Source organism: Nelumbo lutea, chromosome 3 (assembly GCF_056320005.1).
Source record: "Nelumbo lutea isolate HS-2025 chromosome 3, American lotus-T2T, whole genome shotgun sequence".
In the NCBI taxonomy this organism is placed as follows: Eukaryota; Viridiplantae; Streptophyta; class Magnoliopsida; order Proteales; family Nelumbonaceae; genus Nelumbo; species Nelumbo lutea.
This window is the reverse complement of record NC_142686.1, coordinates 11491512-11517322: the sequence shown is the minus strand read 5'-3', so window position 1 is coordinate 11517322 and position 25811 is coordinate 11491512. Positions and strand designations below refer to the sequence as shown.

At 38.6% G+C, this 25811-nt stretch overlaps 2 protein-coding genes across 3 annotated transcripts; one reads left to right on the top strand and one right to left on the bottom strand.

Moving 5' to 3' along the window:
- Window positions 1-1937: 1937 nt before the first annotated feature.
- Window positions 1938-20709, top strand: LOC148862939 (alpha-mannosidase I MNS5-like). The gene is made up of 15 exons (XM_088977476.1): window positions 1938-2291; window positions 3040-3082; window positions 3172-3237; window positions 3323-3384; window positions 3520-3619; window positions 3848-4030; window positions 14289-14337; window positions 14436-14615; window positions 14840-14960; window positions 18198-18279; window positions 18370-18455; window positions 18550-18650; window positions 19561-19702; window positions 19788-19938; window positions 20219-20709. The coding sequence occupies exons 1-15, from the start codon at window positions 2146-2148 to the stop codon at window positions 20447-20449; spliced, it is 1743 nt and encodes a 580-aa protein (XP_088833602.1). The 5' UTR covers window positions 1938-2145; the 3' UTR covers window positions 20450-20709.
- LOC148862938 (senescence-associated carboxylesterase 101-like) lies at window positions 20631-24989 on the bottom strand. 2 transcript variants are annotated; one of them, XM_088977474.1, is made up of 4 exons: window positions 24576-24989; window positions 24026-24413; window positions 23240-23767; window positions 20631-21523 (listed from the first exon to the last, which is right to left on the bottom strand). In XM_088977474.1, coding segments are annotated over exons 1-4 (1674 nt in total). In that variant the 5' UTR covers window positions 24578-24989; the 3' UTR covers window positions 20631-20767. The 2 variants fall into 2 exon arrangements, with proteins under 2 accessions (XP_088833600.1, XP_088833601.1); XM_088977475.1 differs by having other exon boundaries at window positions 24535-24672.
- Window positions 24990-25811: the final 822 nt, after the last annotated feature.

Below are 25811 nucleotides of genomic sequence, written 5' to 3'. Positions count from 1 at the left end.
TTATTAGAATTTTAATAAAGAGTGGTATGGTGTGCCAAGTTTGTCTCCTACTAATGTGCTTATGGCTCAGTTTATTTGCTGTATGAATTTTATTTGCACCGATGTAAATGTATGGGAGTGCAAATAGGTTAAATGTACATTCTGGTTTATTTTTGCTCTTGATTTGATTTTCTCTTATGTATTTATAATAAATAAAATAGTAAATAAAGTGTGTTAGTCCCTGAAAAATAGAATAGAGATAGGATGAATAGAAGTGCAAAAGGATTGGATCATGATCCAATCTGGACTGGATGGAAATAAAGTGCATCCCTAAGGATGGAGTTATTTTTTAGGAGTGAGGCAAGAACTAAGAAGCAAGATGATGTACCCAATTTAAACCAAAGAGAATTGAAGTAGGAAACCACACACAAATGGATGCAATACTGAACTGGGTGCAAAATTTGTATCCAGATCATATTTGCACCACAAACCGAGCCCATCCAATAATACTTTTTTTTATTTATTTTAGTATATGTTTAAAGAAAGTAAAATGTTGAATAATTATTATAAATTGGTTATAAGGATTGAGATAAGGATGAAGTTGAGATCAGGAGTGAACTATGGTATCATCATCATCATCATCATCATCTAAGCCCTGTCCCAAACCATATGGGGCCAGTTGCATGATTACTATTTTGCCATTCTATTTTGTTTGATGTCATATCAATCGTTAAATTATGAGCTGTTAAATGATTTTTACTACTTCAATTCATGTCCTTTTGGTATGCACATAGTCAATCTAAGTGTATCATGTCTTCCTATTAGTGTCACTAGATGGTTTTCTCTTCTTGTTACTAAGTTTTCTTAATTTATTTTCTCTCATTGTATCACCTATCGGGTTCCTTTAATGAATTTATTTTTTACCATGTTCCTTCTAGCTTGTGAGTCCGTGAAAATATTAGAGTTCCTTGCTATATTTATTAGAGGTGGAATTGCAGAATCCTATACTACGGGCTGCAAGTTCTTCTTCAGTCTTAACTCATGTACATAATGCACTGCTTCAGGCGCGGGGCCCATCCAACCCATTAAAATTTATCCACACAAAATATACCACACTTTTTTTTTTTTTTTTAATTCATGTAACTTAACTATACATAACCTCTAGGGATGGCAAAGGAGTGGGTTTGGGGAGGGTTTCGTAAATTCTAAACCCTATACCCATTCTTAAACCTTTCACTTCGTACTTGCCCCCAAACCTATAGCAGGTTGAATTTTGAGAGTCTAGACCCTCTTTGCACATGAAAACACAAAACCTTCCCTAACCCTATCCTCCTTGCATTCAAGAGTAGGGCAGGTTGGACTTAATCCACATCTAATTTCCTATTATTCTTATTATATGTAAGCAATAAAAAAATAAAATAACACAACAACAAAATTTTCAATTATTTGATTAAATACATGTAAAAAAATATATAAACTATTATCATTCAAATAAGATTCAAAGTATTAGTAAATTTAACAACTAATGCATAAAGTTTATATGCTTTCCAACATTATGCAGGTTGGGAAAGGTCAAGTTTAGCCTAATAGCCGTATAGGTTTAGAATCCCAAAACCCATCCCTAAAAAAAACCTCTATTTTCTCCAATAACCTTTCTTTTCCCTGTATTTTCCTATTTCAAATTAGGAAAAATATGCGAAAAAGACGCAGGCTAAATGCATGCATTTACAGTATCCTTTCTTGATCCACTTCAATCCCAAAGCCAACGTATCAAACTATAGTGTCCGTAATCTACTAATCTCCGCAATGGATGGATAAATGGATAGAGGTCTTATGAGATCCGTATAGGATCCGACCCCCATCCCTGGATCCATGCATGGTTGAGCCCGCTTCGGATCCGATCCTTTTCATGTCAACGTTATGGAGGGTATTACTGTCAGCTAAATAAAATTTAAGCAGAATCTTAAGATATTAACCATATCCCAGGTGGTCGAGTGTGGAGCTCATTCATACAAAGAGGATCTCCATCTCCTCAATTCACTCTTCCTCGTAAATCCATTGAAATCTCTTACCGTAGAGTTTACTCGTTGCTGCACGTTTCTTCTCTTCTTTCGACGAAAACAATTGAATCTTCTGTCTGCAACCACATTCAAGTCGATCAAGAACATGTTACCTCGCGAATCTACTTTCGGATTTAGGACATGGGTTCACCTTTTTCTGTTGATTTCTTTCACCATTTTCAACTTAGCCCACTGTGAACTCGATTTTCGAGCAACAAAGAAGAGATATATGAGAGAGAAGGTCCGGAAAATGTAAGTAAATCGTCGGGTCCCTTTTGCTTCCTTTTCTGTTTAAAAACCACAAAATTTGAGTTCTCTGCTGCATGGGGTCTGTTTGTTTTATAAATTACCAAGTCTAGGTTTTCTACAAAAACAATTATCATATTTAGGTTCAATGGAGGTTGACTTGTTTTAAAATCCATCAACACTATCATCATTGTTTAAAAATTTTCCATTCTATGATGGGCTCTTTTTTTAATGATGATGCATTGAATTATTCGTATGGTGCGCTTTCTATAGAAAAATCAATATTTTCTGATTAAAATTCTTCATAAGGCTCAGCTTGGAAGGAGTACATATTTGTATTTGTACTTTTTCCAAACTGAGCCTTTGGTAAAATATAATTGTTATAAAGTTATTAGCTTGAACATATGGTTTCTTGTTTCTCTTTTAATGACGGGATTCTGTTCTTTCCCAATTGGGTCGTGTTGATGAATATTAACTTTTATGCTGATACTAGAACTACAACTCGTGAAAGTTAAATCCAAATTTTTTTGGAGGTAACTGGCACAAGGTTTATTCTCAAATTAAAAATTCTCTACATCCTTCCAGTACATAATCTAAACTTCCTAAAATCGTGACCAACTGAAACACCACTTGCTTGTTGGTGCCATTCATTCTCATCTTTTTCTTTTATTATCATGTTGAAAGCCAACATATCCTTGAATATCTGCTCTGCGAAAGGAGCCATTGTTGCTTACATGTTAGCAGTTTTCTTCAGGTTTTACCATGCATATGACAACTACCTGACTCATGCATTTCCGGTTAGTTGGAACTTGGCGATGCTTGTTGGAGTTCTATAAATTCTTATACAGTGTACAAAGTTGTGAATGACTGTTCTACTTATTTGCAGCATGATGAACTAAAGCCTCTTAGTAAGACATTCACAGACTCACTTAGTGAACTTGGAAATTTGAAGGTGATAACTATACACCTGACATCTCTCTTTATAGGTTAAATCTTAACAACCCTTTCTAAATTCTCTCTTTTTCCTCACCTTTCAGCTAGAACACTTACCTCAGAACTACAATGGGTCAGCCTTGACACTTATCGAATCATTATCCAGGTAAGGATTGGTTCACCTCATTGTTTTCTTGTTTTGTGCTGATATTTTGAAAAGAAATGCATGGCCTCACTATTTTGATGCAACAGTTCTAACTCTTGATTGTGTTTTTTTTTCTTCTCTTTCTGCTTGTGGCAGTCTTGTTGTGTTGGGTAACAACACAGAATTTGAAAGGGCAGTTCTTTGGCTCTCTGAAAATCTTAGTTTCGATGTTGATGCAAGGATAAGCCTGTTTGAGGTATCCAACTCAAATGCTTCATATTAATAGACACCAACCTTCCTAAAACTGAGTTGATAAAAAAAATCTTCCTAAAACTGAGAAAGCGAAACTGAAAAAGGTGATAATGGCAACCATTTTACCTGATGGTTGCCAGCTGTAAGTTGAATGGTATTACTTGTGCACATTGAGTTATGTTAACCATGAAGTGTTCTGATGGTGTCTTCCCTCTTGCTCGCAATTGTGTAGTGCAACATAAGAGTTTTGGGAGGGCTTGTTTCTGCTCATATTCTTGCAACTGATTCTTCAAACAGGTTGGTTCAAGGGAAATACAAGAACCAGTTACTTACTTTAGCTGAAGATTTAGGTCAGCGCTTCCTATGTGCATTTGATACTCCAACAGGATTGCCATATGCATGGATTAATCTTAAGGTACTTCCTAAAAACAAAACTTCAGTCCACTACATTTCATTCCCAAGTTAATATAGTGGCCTATTGTAATCACCAAATTTTCTTTACCTTTGGAAAGAATATGCATGAAAAAGTGGGAATATACATGATGGGGCATGAATTATGCAATATATAGTGCATGGATAAGAGTTTTATTTTCTTTCTTGGGGAGAGAGAAAAGGGAGAGGAGAGGAGAGGAGAGAAGAGAGAGGAGAAGAGAAGAAGAGAGAGGGAAAATAGTTTAGGAGTCAAAAAGTATTGCTGGCGGTGCCCAACTTCTTATTTATAATGATATAACATAATAATAAATGGGAGATTACATTTATAACCCTGGCGGCACACCCTAATAATAGACTAATTAAAAGAAGAAAAGAATAAGCTGGCTACACACTAACAACAAAGATAAAATAATAACACTAGCAACACTCCCCCTCAAGTTGGGCTGAATATGTCTATCATGCCCAACTTGTCACACAACTAATTGTGTTGTGAATATGGAAGCCCCTTTGTGAGGATATCAACTAGTTGCTCCTTGGAGTTGACATAAGGAGTACGAATTTCTCCCTTTTCCAATTTTTCCCTTATGAAGTGTTTGTCCACTTCAATGTGCTTGGTCCTCTTGTGCAGGACAGGATTGTTGGCAATGCTTATGGCTGCCTTGTTGTCACAGTAAAGTGACATAGGATTATGAGCAGTAACTCTAAGCTCCCCTAGAAGATTTTTTAGCCAAAGTACTTCAGCCACCCCATGTGCCATAGCTCTATATTCCGCTTCAGCACTTGGCCTTGCTACCACACTTTGTTTTTTGCTTCTCCATGTCACTAGATTTCCTTCCAAAAATGTGCAGTACCCACTTGTGGACTTTCTGTCATCCACAACACTTTTCCAATCAACATCTTCAAATGATTATGTTTACTAAATACCAGACCTGTTCTTGGATACTTTTTCAAATACCTAAGTATCCTCTTTGCTACCTCCATGTGTGGTTTCTTAGGGGAATGCATGAATTGGCTTAGAACCCCAACTAAATAAGCAATGTTTGGACAGGTCATGGACAAATAAAGCAGCCTTCCCACTAACCTTTGTAATTGTTTCACATCTTTTAGAGGTTCACCATCACAGTCACCCAATTTATGGTTGACATCCATTGGAGTATCTGCTAGCTTTGCACTTAACTTGCCTATGTCTTGTAAGATCAAGGGTGTACTTCCTTTGAGAAATGAAGATGCCCCTTTTTGAGCGGGCAACTTCAATTCCAAGAAAGTACTTTAATGGGCCCAGATCTTTCACCTCAAATTGAGATGCTTGGAACTGTTTCAACTTTTGTATTTATGAGCTCCAATTTCTTATAATGATGATATCATCCACATATACTATCAACACAACAACCGGTTCCTAACATCTCTTCACAAAGAGAGTGTGATCAGACTAACATTGCTTGAATCCTACTTGCTGAACTACCATATGAAACTTACTGAACCAAGCCCTGGGAGATTGTTTTAAACCATAAAGAGACTTTCTCAACTTGCACACCTTATTTTCACTTCCCTTGGCACAAAATCCTAGGGGTTGAACCATGCACACCTCTTCCTCTAGGTTACCATTTAAAAAGGAATTCTTTATGTCCAGTTGATGCAATTCCCAGTCAAGGTTAGCAGCCAATGATAGAAGAATTCGAATTGAGTTCATCTTAGCTACTGGAGCAAACATTTCATTATAGTCAACTCCATAGACTTGAGTGTACCCTTTTGCTACTAATCTTGCTTTGTACCTTTCAACACTCTCGTTCGCATTGTGTTTAATTGTAAACACCCACTTACACCCCACTGGGTCTTTCCCCTTGGAGGATCCACCATCTCCTAAGTCTGATTTTTATGGAAGGAATTAATCTCCTCCTCCATAGCATCTGTCCATTCAGGGTATTTTAAGGCCTCTGTAACATTTTTGGGTACAAGGATGCAATCAAATGCAAATAGGAAGGCTCGGTATGAGGGGGAAATGTGATCATATGAAACATATTGGGTAGTGGGGTGTTTGGTAGTGCATGACCCGACTCCCTTTCTTTGAGCAGTAGGAATATCAAGGTCATCCACAACCCAAATGGGAGCAGGGGTATCAATAGGTGCACTAGTGCCTAGTTCATTTGGACTTACCTCCTAGGAGTCTGAAGGTGTCGGTTGCTCAATGTTTGGTGGCTCCACATCTTTGTTACATTGCTAATCTCTGCGGTGTTACGTTGCAATACATGAAAGGGAGAAGGGTCTGGAATAGAAGGAAGAGAGACTTGATGGACCAAGACATACTTCTTCTCTTCCACACTACTCTCCTCTTGAGGAGAAGCAGGGAAGAATGGTTAAGACTCAAAGAAGGAAACATCCATAGAGACAAAACTTATGACTAATGGGATCAAAGCACCAGCAACCCTTTCAAGATGAGGGATACCTCAAAAAGATACATGGAATAGATGGAGGGTCTAACTTACCACGAAGGTTGTCTTTATCATCAACCTTCTTGGAGTAACTTTTCTTTCCCATATTGTTACCACCCATTGCAACCAATGCCACTCGTTGCTCTCCCTCAGTTGTAACCATCACAATTCGCCTAGGTTCTTCAAATTGGACCAGGGCATACACCTCTTGAACTAAAGGCAACTCTTTACTGCCTAAAATCTAGACTCTAAGAGGTTCATATACGGGGGTTTATCCCCAACAAGAAGGAAAAAACCCGCTGCTAAGAAAGTAGCTTCTTATAGGCCTTAACATCATCATCACGCTTCAATTCTATAGCCTGATAGTGGTCCAATTCCTTCCATACTGAAGTAAGGGCTGAGTAATAAGCTGACAAACTACGGTTCCCCTGCTTACAGGTTGAGGATTTAGCTTGTAATTGGTAAATCTTGGCATAATGTCTTTGCTCAGAATAAGTGGTTTTACCCTATTCCCATATTTCATTAGCAGTATCTGCCCACATAAAGTTCTTCTTCACATCAGGTTCCATGGCTGCAAGAAGCCAAGACATCACCATATTGTTATCTTGGTCCCGCCTATCATATTCAGCAGTCCCACTTTTGGGTTATTTCACCCTTTCATTTATGTTGTTAGAGTGAGCCGAATAGGGGTAGTTTAGTAATCTCATGTCAGTTAAGTACTTTGCTTATGTGGTTGTTTTATTAGAGTACTCTGCCCCACACTTAAGTGAGGGTAGTTTAGTCTTTGTAAGTGTAATTAGAACCTAATAAACATAAGGGGGTCGACTGAATGGGAGACAAATGAGTTTCGACTAAACCCTCCTGTTCTCTCTTTCTCTTGTCTTCTTCCTCATCTTCTTCTTCCTTCTTCACTGGTTCGGATTACTGTAGCTACTCCAAAACATGGTATCAGAGCGAGGTTTCTGACTTGCTTCCGCTTGCAAAGCATCTCAACTGTGTTCGTGACACCCTCTTCTTCATTTCTGGTTAGTTAATGGAGAGAGCTGGTTCGCCCTAGGTCTGAGACATCATGGCTCGTTGCTCTCTGCTGCGCATAGTTTTTCTTCATCAAGGAAGGTGATTTCAGCAGTGAATGGTTGGCTGATACTCTCAAAGGAAGGTTGGTTATTTAGTCATTTTGTGTTGCTGGTATTTCTGGGTAGGAACCCTTCAAGAATCAGTTAGTACTGATTAGAACCTAGAGAACTAGGTTCATTGTTGCCCTAAGAAGGGCTGTGTGTGCAGTAGCCGAATGGTGTAGGGCTGCTGTGAGTTGTTGAGTGGTGTTAGGGCTGCTGTAGGTGGCCGAGTGGTGTAAGGTGGAATGCAGTGACCTTGCCAAGCTCCTTGTGGTCATGTAATGCTCTCTTAAGTGTGCTAAACAAGTCTGAACTGGCCGAGTGGTGTAAGGTGGAATGCAGCGACCTTGCCAAGCTCCTTGTGGTCGTGTAATGCCCTCTTAAGTGTGTTAAACAAATCTGAACTGGGTGTAGCAGTTTGACTGTGTTGTGGTGCTTGTGATGCACAATTTTTTTTTATTATTGAGTGGTTGTAAGAGGGCCTACTGTTGTTTTGTGGTGCTTGTGATGCTTATGTGGGTCGTAGGTGTGTGAAGTCAGCAGTAGTGTGAAGAAGAACAAATGTGTGCTCCCACTGTTGTGTTTAGGGGCTGCAATAGGTGCTGAAGTATCAAACTGTGAACAACATCAATCAGCTTGTAGCTGAGAAGTAAGGTTAGAGGCAACTGTGAAAGAGTACAATGGCAGCAATAGGAGATGGCTACAATGATCAGAAACCTAATGTGGTAATTTCCTCTGACTACCTAGGGGTACAAATGACCTCAATTAAGCTGAATGGGGAGAACTATGTTCCATGGGCTAAATCAGTGGAAGTGTTTCTCAAGGCAAAGAAGAAATTAAAGCATGTAAGAGATGAGAAGCCACCGGAGGACTCTCCAGGGTTTGATGATTGGGAGCAAGAAGATGCTCAAATCATGACTTGGCTGTGGAATAGTATGGAACCCAAAATTAGTGCCAACTTCATGTTCCTTGATACGGCTAAGGATATATGGGAGCATGCTAAGAAGCTATATTCTGGACAAGATAACACAACAAGAGTGTATCATCTTTATCAGGAGTATTTTGATTTATAACAAGGAACCAAAACACTAGAAGAGTACTATGCCAGCATGAAGAATATAAGGAATGAACTCAATGTCTATCACCCCCTTACTCCGGATATTAAAGTTCAGCAACAACAAAGGGAGCAACTAGACGTTAAAGATTTTTAGTGGGGCTGAAGTCGGAATATGAACCAGTTAGAGCCCAAATATTGGGGTGCTCTACTCTTCCTACACTTGAGGAAGTATTCTCAAGGCTTCGTAGAATTTCTTTGGGACAGACAGAAAACTCCACACAGTCTGATAGGTCAACACTTGTGACAGCTAGAGGGGTTGGACATAGTACAAGAGGGGGAGGTCATGCTCCCCGAGGAGGCCGTGGCAATTCCATGATTAGTTGGGGTGGTCGTGACTCAGGGGGAGGCCGTGGCAGAGGGAAGAATAACTCTACAATGAAATGTACTCATTGTGGTAGAGAGGGACACACAGTGAATTTCTGTTATGATCTACATGGCCCTCCCTCTAAATGGGCTAATCATGCTGTAGCAGGTGAGGTTGATATCAGTGACAGTAAACCGACAAACCGAACTCCTCCCACATCTACATCTACCTCTGGGAGGGAAATGGTGAGCGTACTACGTGATGAGTATGAACGGTTCCTTCAAACTACTTCGCAGCATACCACTGCCACACTTGCCCAATCAGATATTACTTGCATGTCATCTAAAACCCCTCCCTGGATTATTGACTCTGGAGCTTCAAATCATATGACCGGGACTCCAGGTGTGTTCTTTTCTCTTTCTAAAACCTCCACATCACAAACTGTTACACTTGCCAATGGGTCCTCATCTCCCATATGTGGTGTTGGTAATGTTGACATGGCTTCTGTGCCCTTATCATCTGTTTTATATGTCCCTAAGTTTCCATTCAATCTTATGTCTGTTAGTAAAATAACCAAAGCTCTTAACAGTTCTGTTACCTTCCTTCCTTCCACTTGTGTTTTTCAGGATCTCAAGATGGGGAAGAAGATTGGTGGGAGGCATGAATCTGGTGGACTGTATTATCTTGACGGTGGTGGATCTTCAATTGCCCTTCAGACTTCACTTACTCCTCTACAATGGCATTGCCGACTAGGACATCCATCTCTCAAGGCTCTCAAGATTTTGGTCCCGTCATTGAGTCATTTGTTAGTTTTGCAATGTAAGTCATGTCAGTTTGGGAAACATCGTCGTGTGTCCTTCAATCCAAGAGTTGAGAGTCGTATGTTGAGTCATTTTTCTTTGGTTCATTTAGATGTTTGGGGTCCAATCAAAATAGAGTCTTATAATGGGTACAAGTATTTTGTCTCCTTTATTGATGATTGTTCAAGAATGGCATGGATTTACTTAATGAAAGAAAGAAGTGAATTGTTTTCCATTTTTCAAAAATTCCATGTTGAAATACACACACAATTTGGTATTCCAATCAAAATTCTCCGTTCAGATAATGGTCGTGAATACTTTCTTACTTCATTTCAATAGTATTTAGAACAACATGTCATTATTCATCAGACATCATGTGCATACACCCCTCAACAAAATGGGGTAGCTGAACGGAAGAACCGTCAGCTTCTTGAAACTGCTCGGTCTATTCTTCACCACATGAATGTTCCTAAACGTTTTTGGAGTGATGTTGTACTCACTGCATGTTTTCTCATTCATCGGATGCCCTCCTTCATCCTTCATGGTCGGTTCCCCTTCTCTATCTTGTTTCCCACTTTATCTCCATTCCCATTAATTCCTCGTATCTTTGGTTGTGTGTGCTTTGTCCACAATCTGAGCCCTAAAATAGACAAGCTGGATGCACGCTCAATTAAATATGTCTTCCTTGGCTACTCACGGACTCAAAAAGGGTACAAGTGTTATAATCCCATTACCCGGAAGTGCTATGTCTGCCCTGATGTCACCTTTTTTGAGTCAGTCCCCTTCTTCTCAAGTCCTGAAGCGCCTTTGTCTCCACCCGCACTTCCTCTTCCTCTCCCTGTCAATGATCCAGTTCCAGATGCTGTTGTTGGAGGAGACTCATTACCTCATCCCATGCAGATCACCACCGAACGTCCACCAATCCGGCAAGTGTGTACACGTCAAACGACACCGGCCCCTCCTCCAGCTTTTATCTCATCTGCGGATCCTCTCATGGCTCCTATTGTTGAACCTTCAGACCTTGACCTACCCATTGCCTTACGGAAAGGTAAACGCAGTTCTACCCTCCATCCCATTTCCAATTTTGTTTCATTATCTCGTCTTTCTACATCACATTGCTAGTTTGTTTCCCTTTTATCCTCTATTTCCATGCCTAACAATGTTCAAGAAGCTCTTAGTTCACCTGATTGGCGGCGGGCAGTGGAGGAACTTTCTGCTCTTCAACATACTCAAACGTGGGAACTTACTACTCTCCCACCTGGTAAGCATGCTGTGGGATGTAAATGGGTGTATACTGTGGAATACTTGCCACATGGTAGTGTGGAGCGTCTGAAGACCAGACTTGTTGCTAAAGGTTACTCACAGTTGTATGGAGTGGACTACATGGAGACATTCTCTCCGGTGGCTAAGATTGGTTCTGTTCGTGTACTAATTTCCCTGGCAGTTATGTATGATTGGCCTCGGTTTTAGCTTGATATAAATAATGCCTTTCTCCATGGTGATCTTGTGGAGGAGGTATATATGGAGCAACCACCTGGGTTTGTTGCTCAGGGGGAGGATGGTAAGGTATGCAGATTGAAGAAGGCAATTTATGGGCTGAAACAATCGCCGTGTGCTTGGTTTGGGAAGTTCAGTGAAGTGGTGAAGAGTTTTGGAATGAAGTAGTGCCAGGTAGATCACTCAATGTTCAGCTATGACTCAGAAGCTAGGAAGATTCTATTAGTGGTCTATGTGGATGATATTGTCATTACTGGCAGTGATAAATCGGGGATTGGCAAATTAAAGGTATTTCTGCAAAATCATTTCCAAACAAAAGATCTTGGAACATTGAAATATTTCTTGGGAATAGAGGTTGCCATGTCAAAACAAGGTGTAAATCTGTGCCAAAGAAAATATGTTCTTGATCTATTGGAAGAAACATGACTATTAGGTGAAAAACCGGATGAGACCCCTATGGAACCAAATGTTAAGTTGAGCAGTGATATAGGAGAAGTATTTGAAGATCCTGGAAGGTATAGACGACTAGTGGGGAAGCTGAACTATCTGACTATCACGAGACCCGACATATCCTTTGTAGTCAGTGTGGTGAGCCAATTCATGTAGAACCCTCGTATACCTCACTGGGATGCAATTCTTAGAATTGTGAGGTATCTGAAAGGAGCTCCAGGTCGTGGACTATTGTATAAACTTGGAGGAAAACTTGAAGTAGTGGGGTATACAGATGTAGACTGGGCAGGCTCAGTGAATGATAGAAGATCTACTACGGGCTATTGCACATTTCTTGGAGGAAATCTTGTGACGTGGAAGAGTAAAAAGCAGATGGTTGTGGCCAGAAGTAGTGCTGAAGCTGAGTATAGGGCCATGGCACATACTACCTGTGAATTAGTGTGGTTGAGGAATCTTCTACAAGAAATTGGGTTTCACATGGATAAACCTATGAAACTGTAGTGTGACAACCAAGCTGCACTCCATATCTCATCCAATTTTGTATTTCATGAGAGAACAAAGCACATAGAGGTTGATTGCCACTTTGTGAGGGAGAAGGTCCTTGCTGGAGAGATAAACACAGAACATGTGAGCTCGAATGATCAATGGGCAGATTTGTTTACAAAAGTTCTAAACTCAGGAAAGTGAACCATCTATGTAACAAGCTGGGATTATATGACATATATTCTCCAGCTTGAGGGGGAGTGTTAGAGTGAGCCGAATAGAGGTAGTTTAGTAATCTCATGTTAGTTAAGTACTTTGCTTATGTGGCTGTTTTATTAGAGTACTCTGCCCCACACTTAAGTGAGGGCAATTTAGTCTTTGTAAGTGTAATTAGAACCTAATAAACATAAGGAGGTTGACTGAATGGGAGACGAATGAGTTTCGACTAAACCCTCCTGTTCTCTCTTTCTCTTGTCTTCTTCCTCATCTTCTTCTTCCTTCTTCACTGGTTCGGATTACTGTAGCTACTCCAAAACATATGTAACCAGCTTTTCCCTTGTTATTACGTGCAGTTTTACACCTTTAGATCACTCCAAGTAGTTCAGGCCATTTAAAGGGTTAATTGGCATAGGAAACATCATGTTTTCACCTCCCATACCAGTTGATCCATGGGTTGATGTAACCTCGGATGAGGTAGAGTCATCATTTTCCATTGAGAGCAACACAAACTACAAGTCAAGAAACTGATCTACAGATGCACACGACCAGTCCCCACTGAACAAGTACCTTTCACAGTCTCAATCCGGGCACTAAACACCAAACACCACTGAAATGCACAACAGCAACTAAACAGTCCAGGAACAATCAAATAGTCCAGAAAGAAGTAATAAAATATTGCTGAAACTCACTGACAGCAAGCAAACAATCCAGATATTTAAATCTCTGTCTTTATTGGGCTACCCATTACACATACCAACACATCACAGCATATACCTGTGACAAAAGGGATCACACACCCCTTAGTGCTACGACCAAGGAAGAACCCAGAAGAAACAGGAACAAGTTGTTCTACACAGTCCGATTAGGGTTTCTTGCCTTCACTGTCCAAGAAATCAGAAAACTGGGTGGATGAATGTGATTCTGAAGAGAACATAGGACTCCTATTGCCCAGAACCTTGCTCTGATACCTTATTTTCTTTCTTAGAGAGAGAGAAAAAAGAGAAAAGGGAGAGGAGAGGAGAGAAGAGAGGGAAAATAGTTTGGGAGTCAAAAAGTATTGCTGGCGGCACCCAGCTTCTTATTTATAATGATATAACATAATAATAAATGGGAGATTACATTTATACCCCTGGTGGCACACCCTAATAATAAATTAATTAAAAGAATAAAAGAAACAAGCTGACAACACACTAACAGAAAAGATAAAATAATAACACTAACAACAAGTTTCATATTTCGTTAAGCGTCTTTTACAAGCAGTAGAACTAACTTTTGACTTGTCCTACAGTGAAATAAGAACATAAAGAGTATGTGATGCTTCAATTGCAGCTTAATGTTATGCTGCTGAAGTGCCTTTAACAAGTCAAGAAATCAAGGTAGGGGATGCTCTAATACTTCTGCATGCTGTACATTTGTACTCATGCAGGGGATTGGAACCCACCTTCTGATGCATCCCATCTAGGGCTCCATGGCAGATATTGACCTGAATCATCCAAGTTGAGAGTTATTTTCAAGTGTGAAAGATTGAAATTCCCCTCCTTGTAACCATTAGGATTGTCTCTTCATCAAAATTTTAGCAATTTATGTTTGGCCATATTTTTGTTGCAACAGAGCTAAGTAATCCCATTTAAAACATCATTATCATTTACCAGAAAATGCATTTACCTGTACTCCCGTAGAGTATTAATGGTACTCCATCTTTACATGAGGTTTTCAACATAAACTAATGTTTTGAACTTTGGAAAGTATTAATATAGTTTGTTGTTTTTGTTTTTATGAGGTATTTTATGACCCCACATCAATGTGAAATTCTGTGATGGGCAGTATGGAGTGATGGAGAATGAGACAACTGAAACAAGCACGTCAGGATGTGGTACGAGGTTACACCTTATGTTTACAGTATAAGATAAAATTATAGGTGGTTACTGCCATAAACGAGCTTTCTTATTTTACATGCTTTTTTGGACTTAGGTTCGCTTATTCTTGAAATGGGTGCTTTATCAAGATTAACTGGAGACCCCAGATATGAGGCTGCAGCCTTGCGTGCACTTCGTAAGTTGTGGAGCATGAGAAGTCCTTTGGATCTCCTAGGCACAACACTTGATGTGGTCAAAGGGGAGTGGATAGAATATTCATCTGGCATTGGAGCTGGTACACTCTCTTTGTATTTTCTTGTGTATTTTAAACGATAATGTTCATACCATTTCTTTATATTTAGTTGAATTTTCAAATTTACTATTTTAGTAAGTTAATTGAAGAGTTTGATAGGCTTTCTGAAATCTTCTCTTTGACTTGAAATGCCTTGTTAAGGTCAAATGGTCATTGTTGGTAAATATTAATGTTTCTGATGCTTGTTTCCTGGGGACAATTTGTAGGGGTTGATTCTTTCTATGAGTATCTAATCAAAGCACACATTCTTTTTGGAAGGGAGGAATACTGGGACATGTTCTGTTCTGCTTATGTTGCTGTGCAGAAATATTTCCGGCATGGACCGTGGTATTGTACCAAGCATTTCTCAAGTGATATTTTTTTTTGTCTACTTGTTCTCTTGTTTCTTCACATTGTTCATTTTTTATTACTTGATAATGGAAACAATACCTTGATTGGTTCCTAACATGCATTTCATTGTAGCTAACCAAAAGCTAGAGTTATGGAAAATTTCCTACTAATTATACAATAACAGAAATGTGGATCCACTTTGTGGAACTTTTAGGAAAAATAGAAAACAAAAAACAAAGAAGACTGTTTTTTTTACTTTCTTCTTTTTCTTTTTCAATATCCTAAAATTTACTCCATCTGCAGAGACACAACTTAAAATTTGTGACTACATAATTTGGTGGTTGGGGAGGGAAAACCCCAAGGATCAAAATTTTGCAGAGTATCGGCTTGTATCAGCCAATATGTATTGTATCGTTGACCCACCGATACGCTATTCTAGGCATTGTTTCGGGCTTTGACCTGTTTCAGGGGGTAGACAGACCTTATACTGACCCCCCTGAACAGGTTTGAAAAAAAAAAACTAGAAAAGAAAAAGTAAGAAACACAAAATAAAAATTAGAGCATTTAAATCCAGAATGCTTGCATGCTCTATTAATCAAGATGAATGAACATCATTTGACGATTGTCTGGTATCAATAAATATTAATTTATCTTCTCATATGCCTCTCTGCTAGCAATTCCATCAGTTACTATAGAACTGCATCTCTGTAGTTGCCCTTAAGTTTATATTTAATGTCATAGAAACAAGATCTCTGTCCATCAATGGCTACTAAACAAAGGGGAAACCTCCTTCACAACAAGGTTAACCAATGACATTTAGCAGGCTATGGATGATGCAAAGGTTCTTCTATTAGTCATCTCTATCTGATGAAGCCTGAACTTCAACTGCTGACTTTTTGTTACGGCCACATCAATGCCAGAATGTTAGAAATAATTCACCTATTTCAATACCATTACCATTGCTAGGGCCAGTATGGCCTACTCCATTTAACCAATAAAATATCTTGGTCTTAATTGCTTTGTCCTGATTCAAAGTTCGTTCAGGGACAGCTTCTTCAATGAATGAGCAATCATTGTTTGGGTAAAAGATGACCAATTCTTGTTATCTGGTTTGTTGGGGGTAGGTTTACTAGTCAGGTCATTTAGTTAGGCAGTCCAAACATTCCAGGAATCTTGCACTTGGAAATACAATTAAGGGGTAAAAATGGTGTCATATGTTTCTATTGCTGCTCTCTATTCATGGAGAAAATTTCAGCTTAAATGCCATATAATCCCTTCTTTATGAGTTTTCAATTAAACATTCAAACTTTGGATGGCTTATGTAACTTGGGAGAAACTCTGATGTAAGGTGGGGTGATTACATGGTTGATGTGGACTGAGAAAGTGGATGCATGGCCAATCTGGAGGTTCACCTATCCAATGGACAATTTGTATCAGCCACAGGATTCCTTCAGAAATAGGTGGGACTTATTGGCAACATTCCTATTTCATCTGATTAGGAAACCTTTTTCTCCAGTTAGCAGGATCCCTAATTCCTTCACATGCTGTGTTCTTTCCCCTGTTATTATGATCTTTAGATAACACAGATCCTGTTACTTTTAAATTTTAATAAAATCCTTTTTTATCATTATTTCTGATAAAAAATATTTTTTATGAGCAAAATCTAGGTGATGCTAAATATCACAACATTCCGTGAGATTCCTCTTAAGCTAGAAACCATATAACAATGAAGATGGAATAAAGCCCAACAAGATGATATACCGAATCTTCATTTATGCCTTTCAGAACTAAGCTAGGCATTGCTCAACAAGAATCTGACTAGGATATACCATATATTAAACAAGTTTCTAAACCTCACTTGCGATGCTCCTCCAAACCAAAGTGCCTAATCAACATTTCAACAAACAACGTGACTAGAGAGTTCCAAGATTATGATTAAGGGGATGACAATTATTTAGAGCCAATAAATTGTTTATACATGATAACCATACACAGGTTAATGTGCATATGTAGAAAAGCTACAAGCGTAAAGCAAAAGGACTTACAGCCACTAAAATCCATGCATAGCCGTACTGGTCCATGATCCTCCCCCTTGTGCATGCAATGGCTAGAAGAAATTATATACTTTAAGTGATGTTTGAATAAGATGAAAGAAAAAGAATACTTATGTAGGGAGTGGACACCTTATGTTTAAAGTAGGGAGTGGATACCTTATGTTTAAAGTAGTAATAAATGGAACAGCTAATTGTAATATCCATTTTCTCTTGTTTAATCTTACAAGAGAAAGTACCTTCTAGGTTATGGATTCATGTCTTTCAACCTGAATCTATAAAGGAGTAAAAAAGGAAAAAAAAATCTATCATATATTAATAGTTTGTTATTTCAAGTTGTCAGGATGTTCTTACTCCAGGAATTGTTTGGATAATCCAATCTTGTTTCCAGTCAACAAAACTTACAACAGAAAGAAAAGTTGTGGAGATCATCAGGGTTAGTTAAATCAGAAAGGTGGCCTTTTGACCACTACTGATGAAGGGAATGGATTGCTTCTTTTCTATTTTTTTCTCCCTGGGTTGGGGGAGGGGGGAGTTGAATTCACAGGTGAGAAGAGGCAAGGGAGAACCATTAGTGCTTCCTCTTCTGGTTATCTCCTTACGTGAGCATATTGCTGACATTAAATAAATAATAAAAGGTATCGTCCCCGTCCCCCCCCCCCCCCACACACACACACAATTTCTTTTCCTTTTCTATGAAAGCTGTGATTCCTCATGCTTGCTTCCGGTGCTGGACATTGCTTTTTTTCTCTCTCCAGTATACATTCTCCATGCCACAAAGTGCCAAATGTTTACCTTTTCCTTAAAAGAAATGTTCTTCTGCTTCTATGATGAATGGTCCAACCCCGGTCCTGGATATGTTCTAAATTTAAGATATTGATTGATATCTCATAAAAGTTGATATTAGATTGCAATATTCAATAAAAGAATGATGCCAAATATATACTGGAATCTTTCTTTTAATAATGCAGACACATAATAATGAAGAGAGAATATTTTTTATCACTACCAAGTCAATAAAAGATAAATAATAATGTTCAAACTCAGAGTTAAACAGACAAGGGTATATAACTCCTGTGTATGCATGTGTCGGTAGTCTCTACTTTCGCAGCTTCATAGTTTCAGTATGTTATGGAAAGTTTTACCTGAAGTGATTTTCAAAAATGTAATTACTTTGTTGTAGGTATCATGAGGCTGATATGAGGACTGGAAAGGCAACCTACTGGCAGCTTACCAGCCTTCAAGCATTTTGGCCTGGTCTACAGGCAAGTGATGGCAGGCCTTGATATTTTCATGATTGAGTGTAGGAAGCTTAAGGAAAAGTTGTATCTTGATCTTTAAGATATTGTAAACAGGTTCTTGTTGGAGACATTTTGGCTGCTAACTCTTCACACCGTGAGTTTTTTCATGTCTGGGAAAGATTTGGTGTGTTACCTGAAAGGTATCATTTTATAGCCCTTTTACATTTAGCTTTCTTTTACAATGGTCATGTCTCCTAACTTTGTAAAAATAATCTCTGGGAACATGTCATAAAGGTATTTGCTGGATCGTGAAATATTGCATCCTACAGAGAAATATTATCCTCTGCGCCCTGAGTTGGCAGAATCCACATTTTACTTGTATCAAGCCACCAAAGGTCTGGTTTCTCACTTGTTTCAGGAATTTCAAACTCTCTCGTTTTCTCTTATCAATGAGAGATTAATGAATTGAGAAGAGGATGCCAATGCTGTCGTCCCTTTTAAAATTGTGATATCATTCTTTAATATCCTTTATTTTTCCTAATTTTATGTAACACATCTATATTTTGGAATTTGTTTAACAGAAAAGATAATTAGTCCAAAGAAGTTAAGAAAATACCAACTACTACATGAAAAATAAGAAAATTTTATTGATTTGATCCTGATGTAGAGAATGTTGAACCATATCATGGGGGGTCCTCCCCCCTCCCCCCAAACTTTTAAGAGAAAATGTAATTGGGTGGGCGTCACATTAATATTTATTTATCTCAATGATGACCCAATTTGATTTCTTGAAATCCCAATTCTATCTTTAACAGTCCATTATTTTTTTTTTCTATGCCAATCCAATTTGTTTGAATTGGATTTTCAGGTTGGGCTAGAATTGGAATGACTTATTTACTTTATGTTGTAGGGCTGGATTGGGCAATGCCTCAATCTTAATCCATCCCAAAGTTAAATAGGGTTCATACTTTTTAACCTTAACCTTAAGAGAAACTTCAAACTGAACTTTTTGGTTAGATTTTAGATGGAGAATACTTCTTAAAGGTGCACCTCCAAGAGAAAATTTCTGGTTCCGCCGCTGAGAATAACCCATATATGGTGGAAGTGGGCAATGCAGTTGCTTGTCGTTGTCTACCACTGGATTAGCATTGACAGCCTTTTAGCAAATGAGGAACATGCTCTTTTGACCTGACAAATCCCTATATTCATATGAAATGTCCACTAGAAATGTGTTATTTTATTAGCAATCTTTTGTTTCGTTTTCCTGCAACTTATGCTTATGCAGTCTTATTATATGTATTCCAGATCCTTGGTACATGGAAGTGGGTCAATCAATTATAAACTCTCTTAATTTATATACCAAAGTGGAAGGTGGCTTTGCAAGCATTAAAGATGTGACAACCATGCAACTTGAAGATCATCAACATAGCTTCTTCCTCGCTGAAACGTGAGAATTCTGTGCAAGCAATAGTGGTTGATTTCGTTGGACCAGCTATATTTGAAATAATTCTTTTCATTTCCCTTTTCTGTAGGTGCAAATATCTATATCTTCTTTTTGATGATTCATTTTTGGTTGATCAAAATTATATATTTACAACTGAGGGCCACCCTCTTCCAGTATTAAGTGCTTGGCATGAGAGGCTTCCAGAGATCTTCATTCCAAGAAACTGGAATTCCGTCAAGGTATCATCTCTGATCTTTGTGCTAATATTTCAGAAACACATGTACCTGATCTGCCAGATCTTAAGTATACTCTCTCCCTCCACCAAACCAGGTAGTAGTTTGTTTGTTGATGTTTCGTTTCTTTATACATAACCAGTTCTTGATTTATATAACCTTCTCAAGTAAGTATGGGAGATGTTCCCAATGCATGCTGAGATGTGCATGTGAGGCGCCAATCTAAACTGTCTAGGGGCATAAAAGAGAAAGGGAAATGATTTTTGTGTTTGATTTTTGTGTACAGAGGAACCAGGCAAAACGTGCAAGTTCAATGTCTTTGCAAGTCTGTCCAGCTTCTACCTTGTCACGGGGAGGAAGTATTGCTCATTGGGTTGAGAGTGCTTGCCACGTCCCTGACGCTCGTGCTGATCACGGGTGTATGAGTGAGGAGGAATGTGGAATTGACTCAACCAGTTGTCGGCAAAGAACATGTAGCATAGCTGGCTACTGTGGTCTGTGGCTGTTAATATCCTGACTCTGCTTACGGCTAACTCTCCAGCATCCCAAACATAAAAAGTCATTCTTTTCTCAACGAGGAATAGCTACAAATCCCATGCGACAAAGAATACGACTGATAAAGAATTTTGTTCTGGTTTGAGTGTAATCTAACGCTTGTGTAGGTATGTGTGCGAGTTATTTTATGTAGTTGGAATCAATTGAAAAAAGGTAGCATACATTTTGTATTGGAAGCATATAAATTATTGTTTTGGTTCAGGAAAATCATTTTGATACAAATCATGTAAGTTACTTGGATGGCTCATATTGAGTGAATCTGCTAAGCTCCGTACTGTAGTTAAGTTTTATTTTTCATATAGTCGGTGAATTCAGAACGATACAGGGGCTGTAGGATGCTCTCATAAGCTCTCCACCATTCCATGAAGCTGCTCTTCTCCCTGAAAATCTCTCCTGAGACTGCAAAATTGTTTATCAAAGTCATGACGTAATTCTCAAAATTAGTAATACTCTCTCCATTCTTCAACGATAATTTAGCCTCCTCAAGATGTGCCCAGAAGCAGGAATCCTCTGTTAGGCTAGCAATCTGTCTCCTTGCATCATTTTTCTGTTGCTCTGCTCCTCTCGCCTCTTTCTCCCATTTTTCCAGCAGTTTGTAATGGGGAGATCTTCCATTGGAAAAGTAATCCTTATTACCTTCCTTGTTATAGTAGTCGGCAATGTCAAGCGGCTCGACCATTCTTCTATAATTTGTTCCTCCGAAGATCCAGCGCGTTTGAAGGGGAAGGCCGTCCTTCTTAGGCTGTTTCTCAGCTTCTTCGACCTTGGTTTTCCAGTAGTTTGTGAGATGATTCTTGAACTTGGCAGCATCCATGTCCCGTGGGAACTTTTTGCTTTTGTAGCAGTCGTAGTAGCCCTTAAAAGGATCACACTCACACACCTTCTTGTACCATTCAAGATGGGCCATATAAATTTTCGCGTCATTCAGTTTCTTATCATCAGAGATACGCTTCTCCTTGTTTAGGCATTTTTCACGTACCCATCTCTCCATGACGGTAACCAAATTGCTCTGATTCAGCTGTTGCTGCTGTTGCAACTGCCCATGAGTTTCAAAGGATAGGGTAGAGAACCAGTAACAAGAAGAGGTCAAAGAAAATAATGAGATAAGGTTCGGCGTAATGTTATAGAAATACAAATGGAAAATTTCACAGTAAATTGTTTTCTTGAGATTTCATTACAATGCACATCAAAGACAAAGTATACATCTATACTATATATAAAAGTACTGATGTAAAGTGAGTTTTTTTGGACTAAAATTATATTCTATTTCTTTGTTTGAGAAATGTATAAAAGTCATTTTATTACAGTTTTAATGCCAGTTTATATGGTTAAAGAATACCCATGTTTGTATATTTAGTCTATTCTCTAATTATAAGGGTTAAAAATGTAACTTCATTCATTTATAAATGCTACTAATTAGATTTATTTCAATATTTTTAACAATAGAAACCCATATATTAAAACTGGCTCAAAAACAAAACCATTCTTTATCCAAGTGGTGGCTATGCAATTCAATTATCTGAATCAAATTTATCAACCTATGAAGTCATACTTAGGTAATAAAATTTTTAAAATAGAAATAAATATATAAAATTACAAAAATGTAGAAAAAAATTAGACACATGATATTTTTATTAATCAAATTAAAAAAAAATTGTAATAAAAATAATTATTTTTATTGATAATGAAAATGAAATACATAATTTATAACTGACTGAAATGAAATTATTTTACTGTTTGCAAAGATCAATATTTCAACTTTTGGGTCAAATATGCTAACCTTTAATGTAATAAAACTTAATAAAACATAAAAATAAAAATAAAATATAAACTTTGCAAAAAAAGTTCAAACACATGTATGACCTCATATATTTATCATATTAAACAAAATGTAAGTGTGACAAATCAGAATTATTTTTACACAGAAATACAAAAAATATAAAAAAATTAAAACATCTATAATTCTAAATTTAGACTAAAATACTAATTTTCGAATTTAATCTATATTTAATTGTGAAGTTTAAATTGTAAACTAAACTACTACTTTTTACCTCATTCAATTCCCTTATTTAAATCTTACATTCTTTTTGGTAAATAAACAAAAAAGAGATACACCAAAAAGATAAAACACTACAAAAAAAGAATCTAACCAAATAGATGAGGAATGAGGTCCCCATCTCACCCTGACCCTGGTTATATATTAAATATATATATAATATTATTTTTATTTTAAAATTTTTATTTATTTTTCAAAAAATAATATTAGCTAAAATTTTGTAAATTCAAAACGAAGAACCCGTCCCATCAAGAATTAGGGATGGAGGACAACTTTTATCCCTAATGGAAATAATACTGGGGATAAGAATTTATTCCAAATCAAAGTAAGAAAAAGGATAGGGATAAGAATTTATCACCCAAAACCTGTCCCGTTGCCTTCCTATCCATCGATAATTGAAACTTTACCACTTAATCCGATTATCAGATAAAACAAACTGGGTACCTTAACCGAGAGGAGAGCTTCTAAGAATCGGATTATAACGGAGTATTATCTGTCAACACTGAAGTCGAGCATTAATTGGAAATGGAGGCATCCACTGCTCGGAACTCGGAAATCAATGAGCTCCCTCTAGATTTGGCGATGACCCATATTCCAATCGATGAGCTGGAAATCGGACCTATCCAGCTTCGACTGTTCCGTTCGCACTTCACAGTCGATGCTGCAGGCAGCCAAGCCAAGGAGAGGAGGAATTACCTGTATTTCCCCAAACCCCGTGGCTTCAAGTTGTAAAAGAATGCTTGCCCGAAGCGGGGGTCCCTCAATCTGCAAAACTGCCGCCCTGTTAGCTATACTGTCCTTGAGTCTTCCCAAAATCGTTCCATAATCCACGCAGTTGTCCGCCTGGCCTGGGTTTACCGGATTCTCCGATGGCCCCGTCAACGCCATCCATCGTAAAATTGATTCAGGATCGTCCAAACAAGCACAGCCTGATGGAGAACACATCATAAATGTACCCAAAGGCTTATAACTGTGCTCTGAGAGGGAGATACGAGGGAAGGGATCGTCGTGGGAAACTACGTGTAGAAAACGAGAATTCCATGTTGAGCGACAGAGTATGGTTTTCCGGAGGCCATCGTCGCCCACCAGTGGAGAACCGAAAGTGATGCAGAGCGGGGGCTCGGCGTTTGGGGGGATATTGTTCAGCAGCCATAAGGTGTAGAGAGACGCAACCGCTCCACCTAGACCATGACCGGTAACGATCAGCCGGGAGTTAGGGCTAAACTGCAAACAAAATCAAATTAAGCTAAATCCCTGTTGAGATTTTATGACTATATCTAGAAACTAGTGAAAAACCAGCAACTAGTCTCAGTGGCGGGAGAATGGAAAACTAATAAGTTTCTTAATATCCTGGATCGCCAAACTCAGAGTTGGGAGCTCAACATCTGATCTTTGAGTTTGGCAGAGGGAACTCTGGAAAGGGCACTATACCAGATATCAAACCGAGGAACTGCAGTAAGAGAAGTGGTGGAAGAGAGGTACCTGTTGTTGGAGACAGGAGAGCTTATCAGAGAGAGAAGTAAAGATAGCAAAGGCCTCTTCGTTAATATGGAAAGATGGGTTTTTCTCGGTGCAGAGGAACTGAAGAAGAGGGTTGTTTTGTTGAAGAGTGGATGACAGGAAGAGACCTCCACCTCCTCCTTGCCGATGGTGTATGGCAGAAGAGGATGAAGGGACGAAAGCAATGATTGTGCAATCAGGTTGTTGTTGTTGTTGTTGAAAAGTTTTGTATCGAACAGAGAATGGTGGAGTCAACGGTGAGTTCGGTTCGTTACGATCGCTGCTGTATAGTTCGGAAATGACTGCCCACGAACGGTGGAGGAGGTTGGATGCCACCATCAGATCCGCTAATTCTAGTCCACAGCTAAACCTGGAACAAGAACAACCACCACATCAGCTTTAGCAGTGTCATTGTATATGGTCCTTCTTCTTCTTCAAATTTCTTTATTCAAATGGAGAAAAAAAAAAACAGAAAAATGAAAGACGTTTACTGTTACAAAATTAAAATGAAGCACAAAGTCAATCCACCCACATTTCTTCTGTATGTATGTGGCTCCGATTTGGATATTTGAGAAAAAAACAAGATCGACGAACAAACGAACGAGAGAATGAATTATGAGAGAGCAGGGATTGGGTTTAGGACCATTTGCTGTGTTTCTTTAGGACCCAATACCAATTAGGAGGAAGGACTGAAGGAGATCATCATATCCTTGCAGCTCTATGCTACAGAGAAGAGTATGTCTTGTTTATAGTGTGTAGTAGTAGGATTAGAGGAACCCTAATTGAGATCAGGCTGGGAGCTGCTAACGAAGTAGCCGGCGCTTAATTCCTGGTTGTTGACCGTGGGAAGAGAGGGGGTTGCAGGAGCGGTAAAGGGAAGGGCAACGAAGACTGAGGTGAGGAGGGTGGAAAGAAAAAGAAGACATTTATTCAGGTCTGGTCGGGCGAGGAGATTTTGATTTTTTTATTGTGTTTTATTATTTTTAAATTTTAGAAAATTAATTAATACGCCCTGATATGTCTGAAAAATACTTAAATATCCACTATAATTTCTGAAATTACTTAAATAATACTCTGACGGTCGCCTGTCGGATTACCCCACCAGATGTGAAGAGGCCCTCGTCTCGTGAAGTGTGAGTTGTCTTACCCTTTGTAAATACATTTACCCGGAAAATTAACTTAAATAACTTATTTACCCGAATAAATAGGACCTTATAATTTAGTTAATTGACTAATTCTATCCGTCGGTTCTGTCCTCTTTCGTTCGACAACATTAACTGATGGAATCGTCACTACAGCTACCGCCAGATGATTCATCTTTCCGTAGGAATCGTCTCTGCATTTCGACGTCAAATCATTGAGGATTAACGCTCGATCAGTTTCTGCTATTAGAAATGACTTGGGGGAAGGGGAAGCGCAGCTCCACCTCATTATCCTCGTCATCATCTCCGACGATGCTATCAGAAACACTGATAACAGAAACTGATTGAGCATGCACACTTCCTTCCTTTCCCGACAATCCACCAGACGGAACTCTTCAAAAAAATTAAGCGCTGCTATAGCCATGGCGGTCACACCCACTTGGGTTATTAGCAGCCATGGCGGTCTCTTCTTCTATTAATTCTTGCCTTCAATGTTCAGGGTTCGGACTAGAAGATTTTGTGTTGGATCGGCTCTTTTCCCTATACTTCGCATCTAGTGGATTGAAGACAGATGTTGCTACATCCATTGATTGATCATGGCTGAGCAAATTATGTGAGTGATGACC

Excerpts from the sequence above, each read along its gene's own strand:
- LOC148862939 (XM_088977476.1), top strand. The coding sequence starts at position 2,146 with ATGTTACCTCGCGAATCTACTTTCGGATTTAGGACATGGGTTCACCTT. Across the intron at positions 3,238-3,322 it reads GTGAACTTGGAAATTTGAAG|CTAGAACACTTACCTCAGAA; the intron begins GTGATAACTATA and ends CTCACCTTTCAG. Across the intron at positions 14,338-14,435 it reads AACAAGCACGTCAGGATGTG|GTTCGCTTATTCTTGAAATG; the intron begins GTACGAGGTTAC and ends TTTTGGACTTAG.
- LOC148862938 (XM_088977474.1), bottom strand. Across the intron at positions 23,768-24,025 it reads TCTCCTGTCTCCAACAACAG|TTTAGCCCTAACTCCCGGCT; the intron begins GTACCTCTCTTC and ends TTTTGTTTGCAG. Across the intron at positions 21,524-23,239 it reads CGGGGTTTGGGGAAATACAG|TTGCAACAGCAGCAACAGCT; the intron begins GTAATTCCTCCT and ends ACTCATGGGCAG.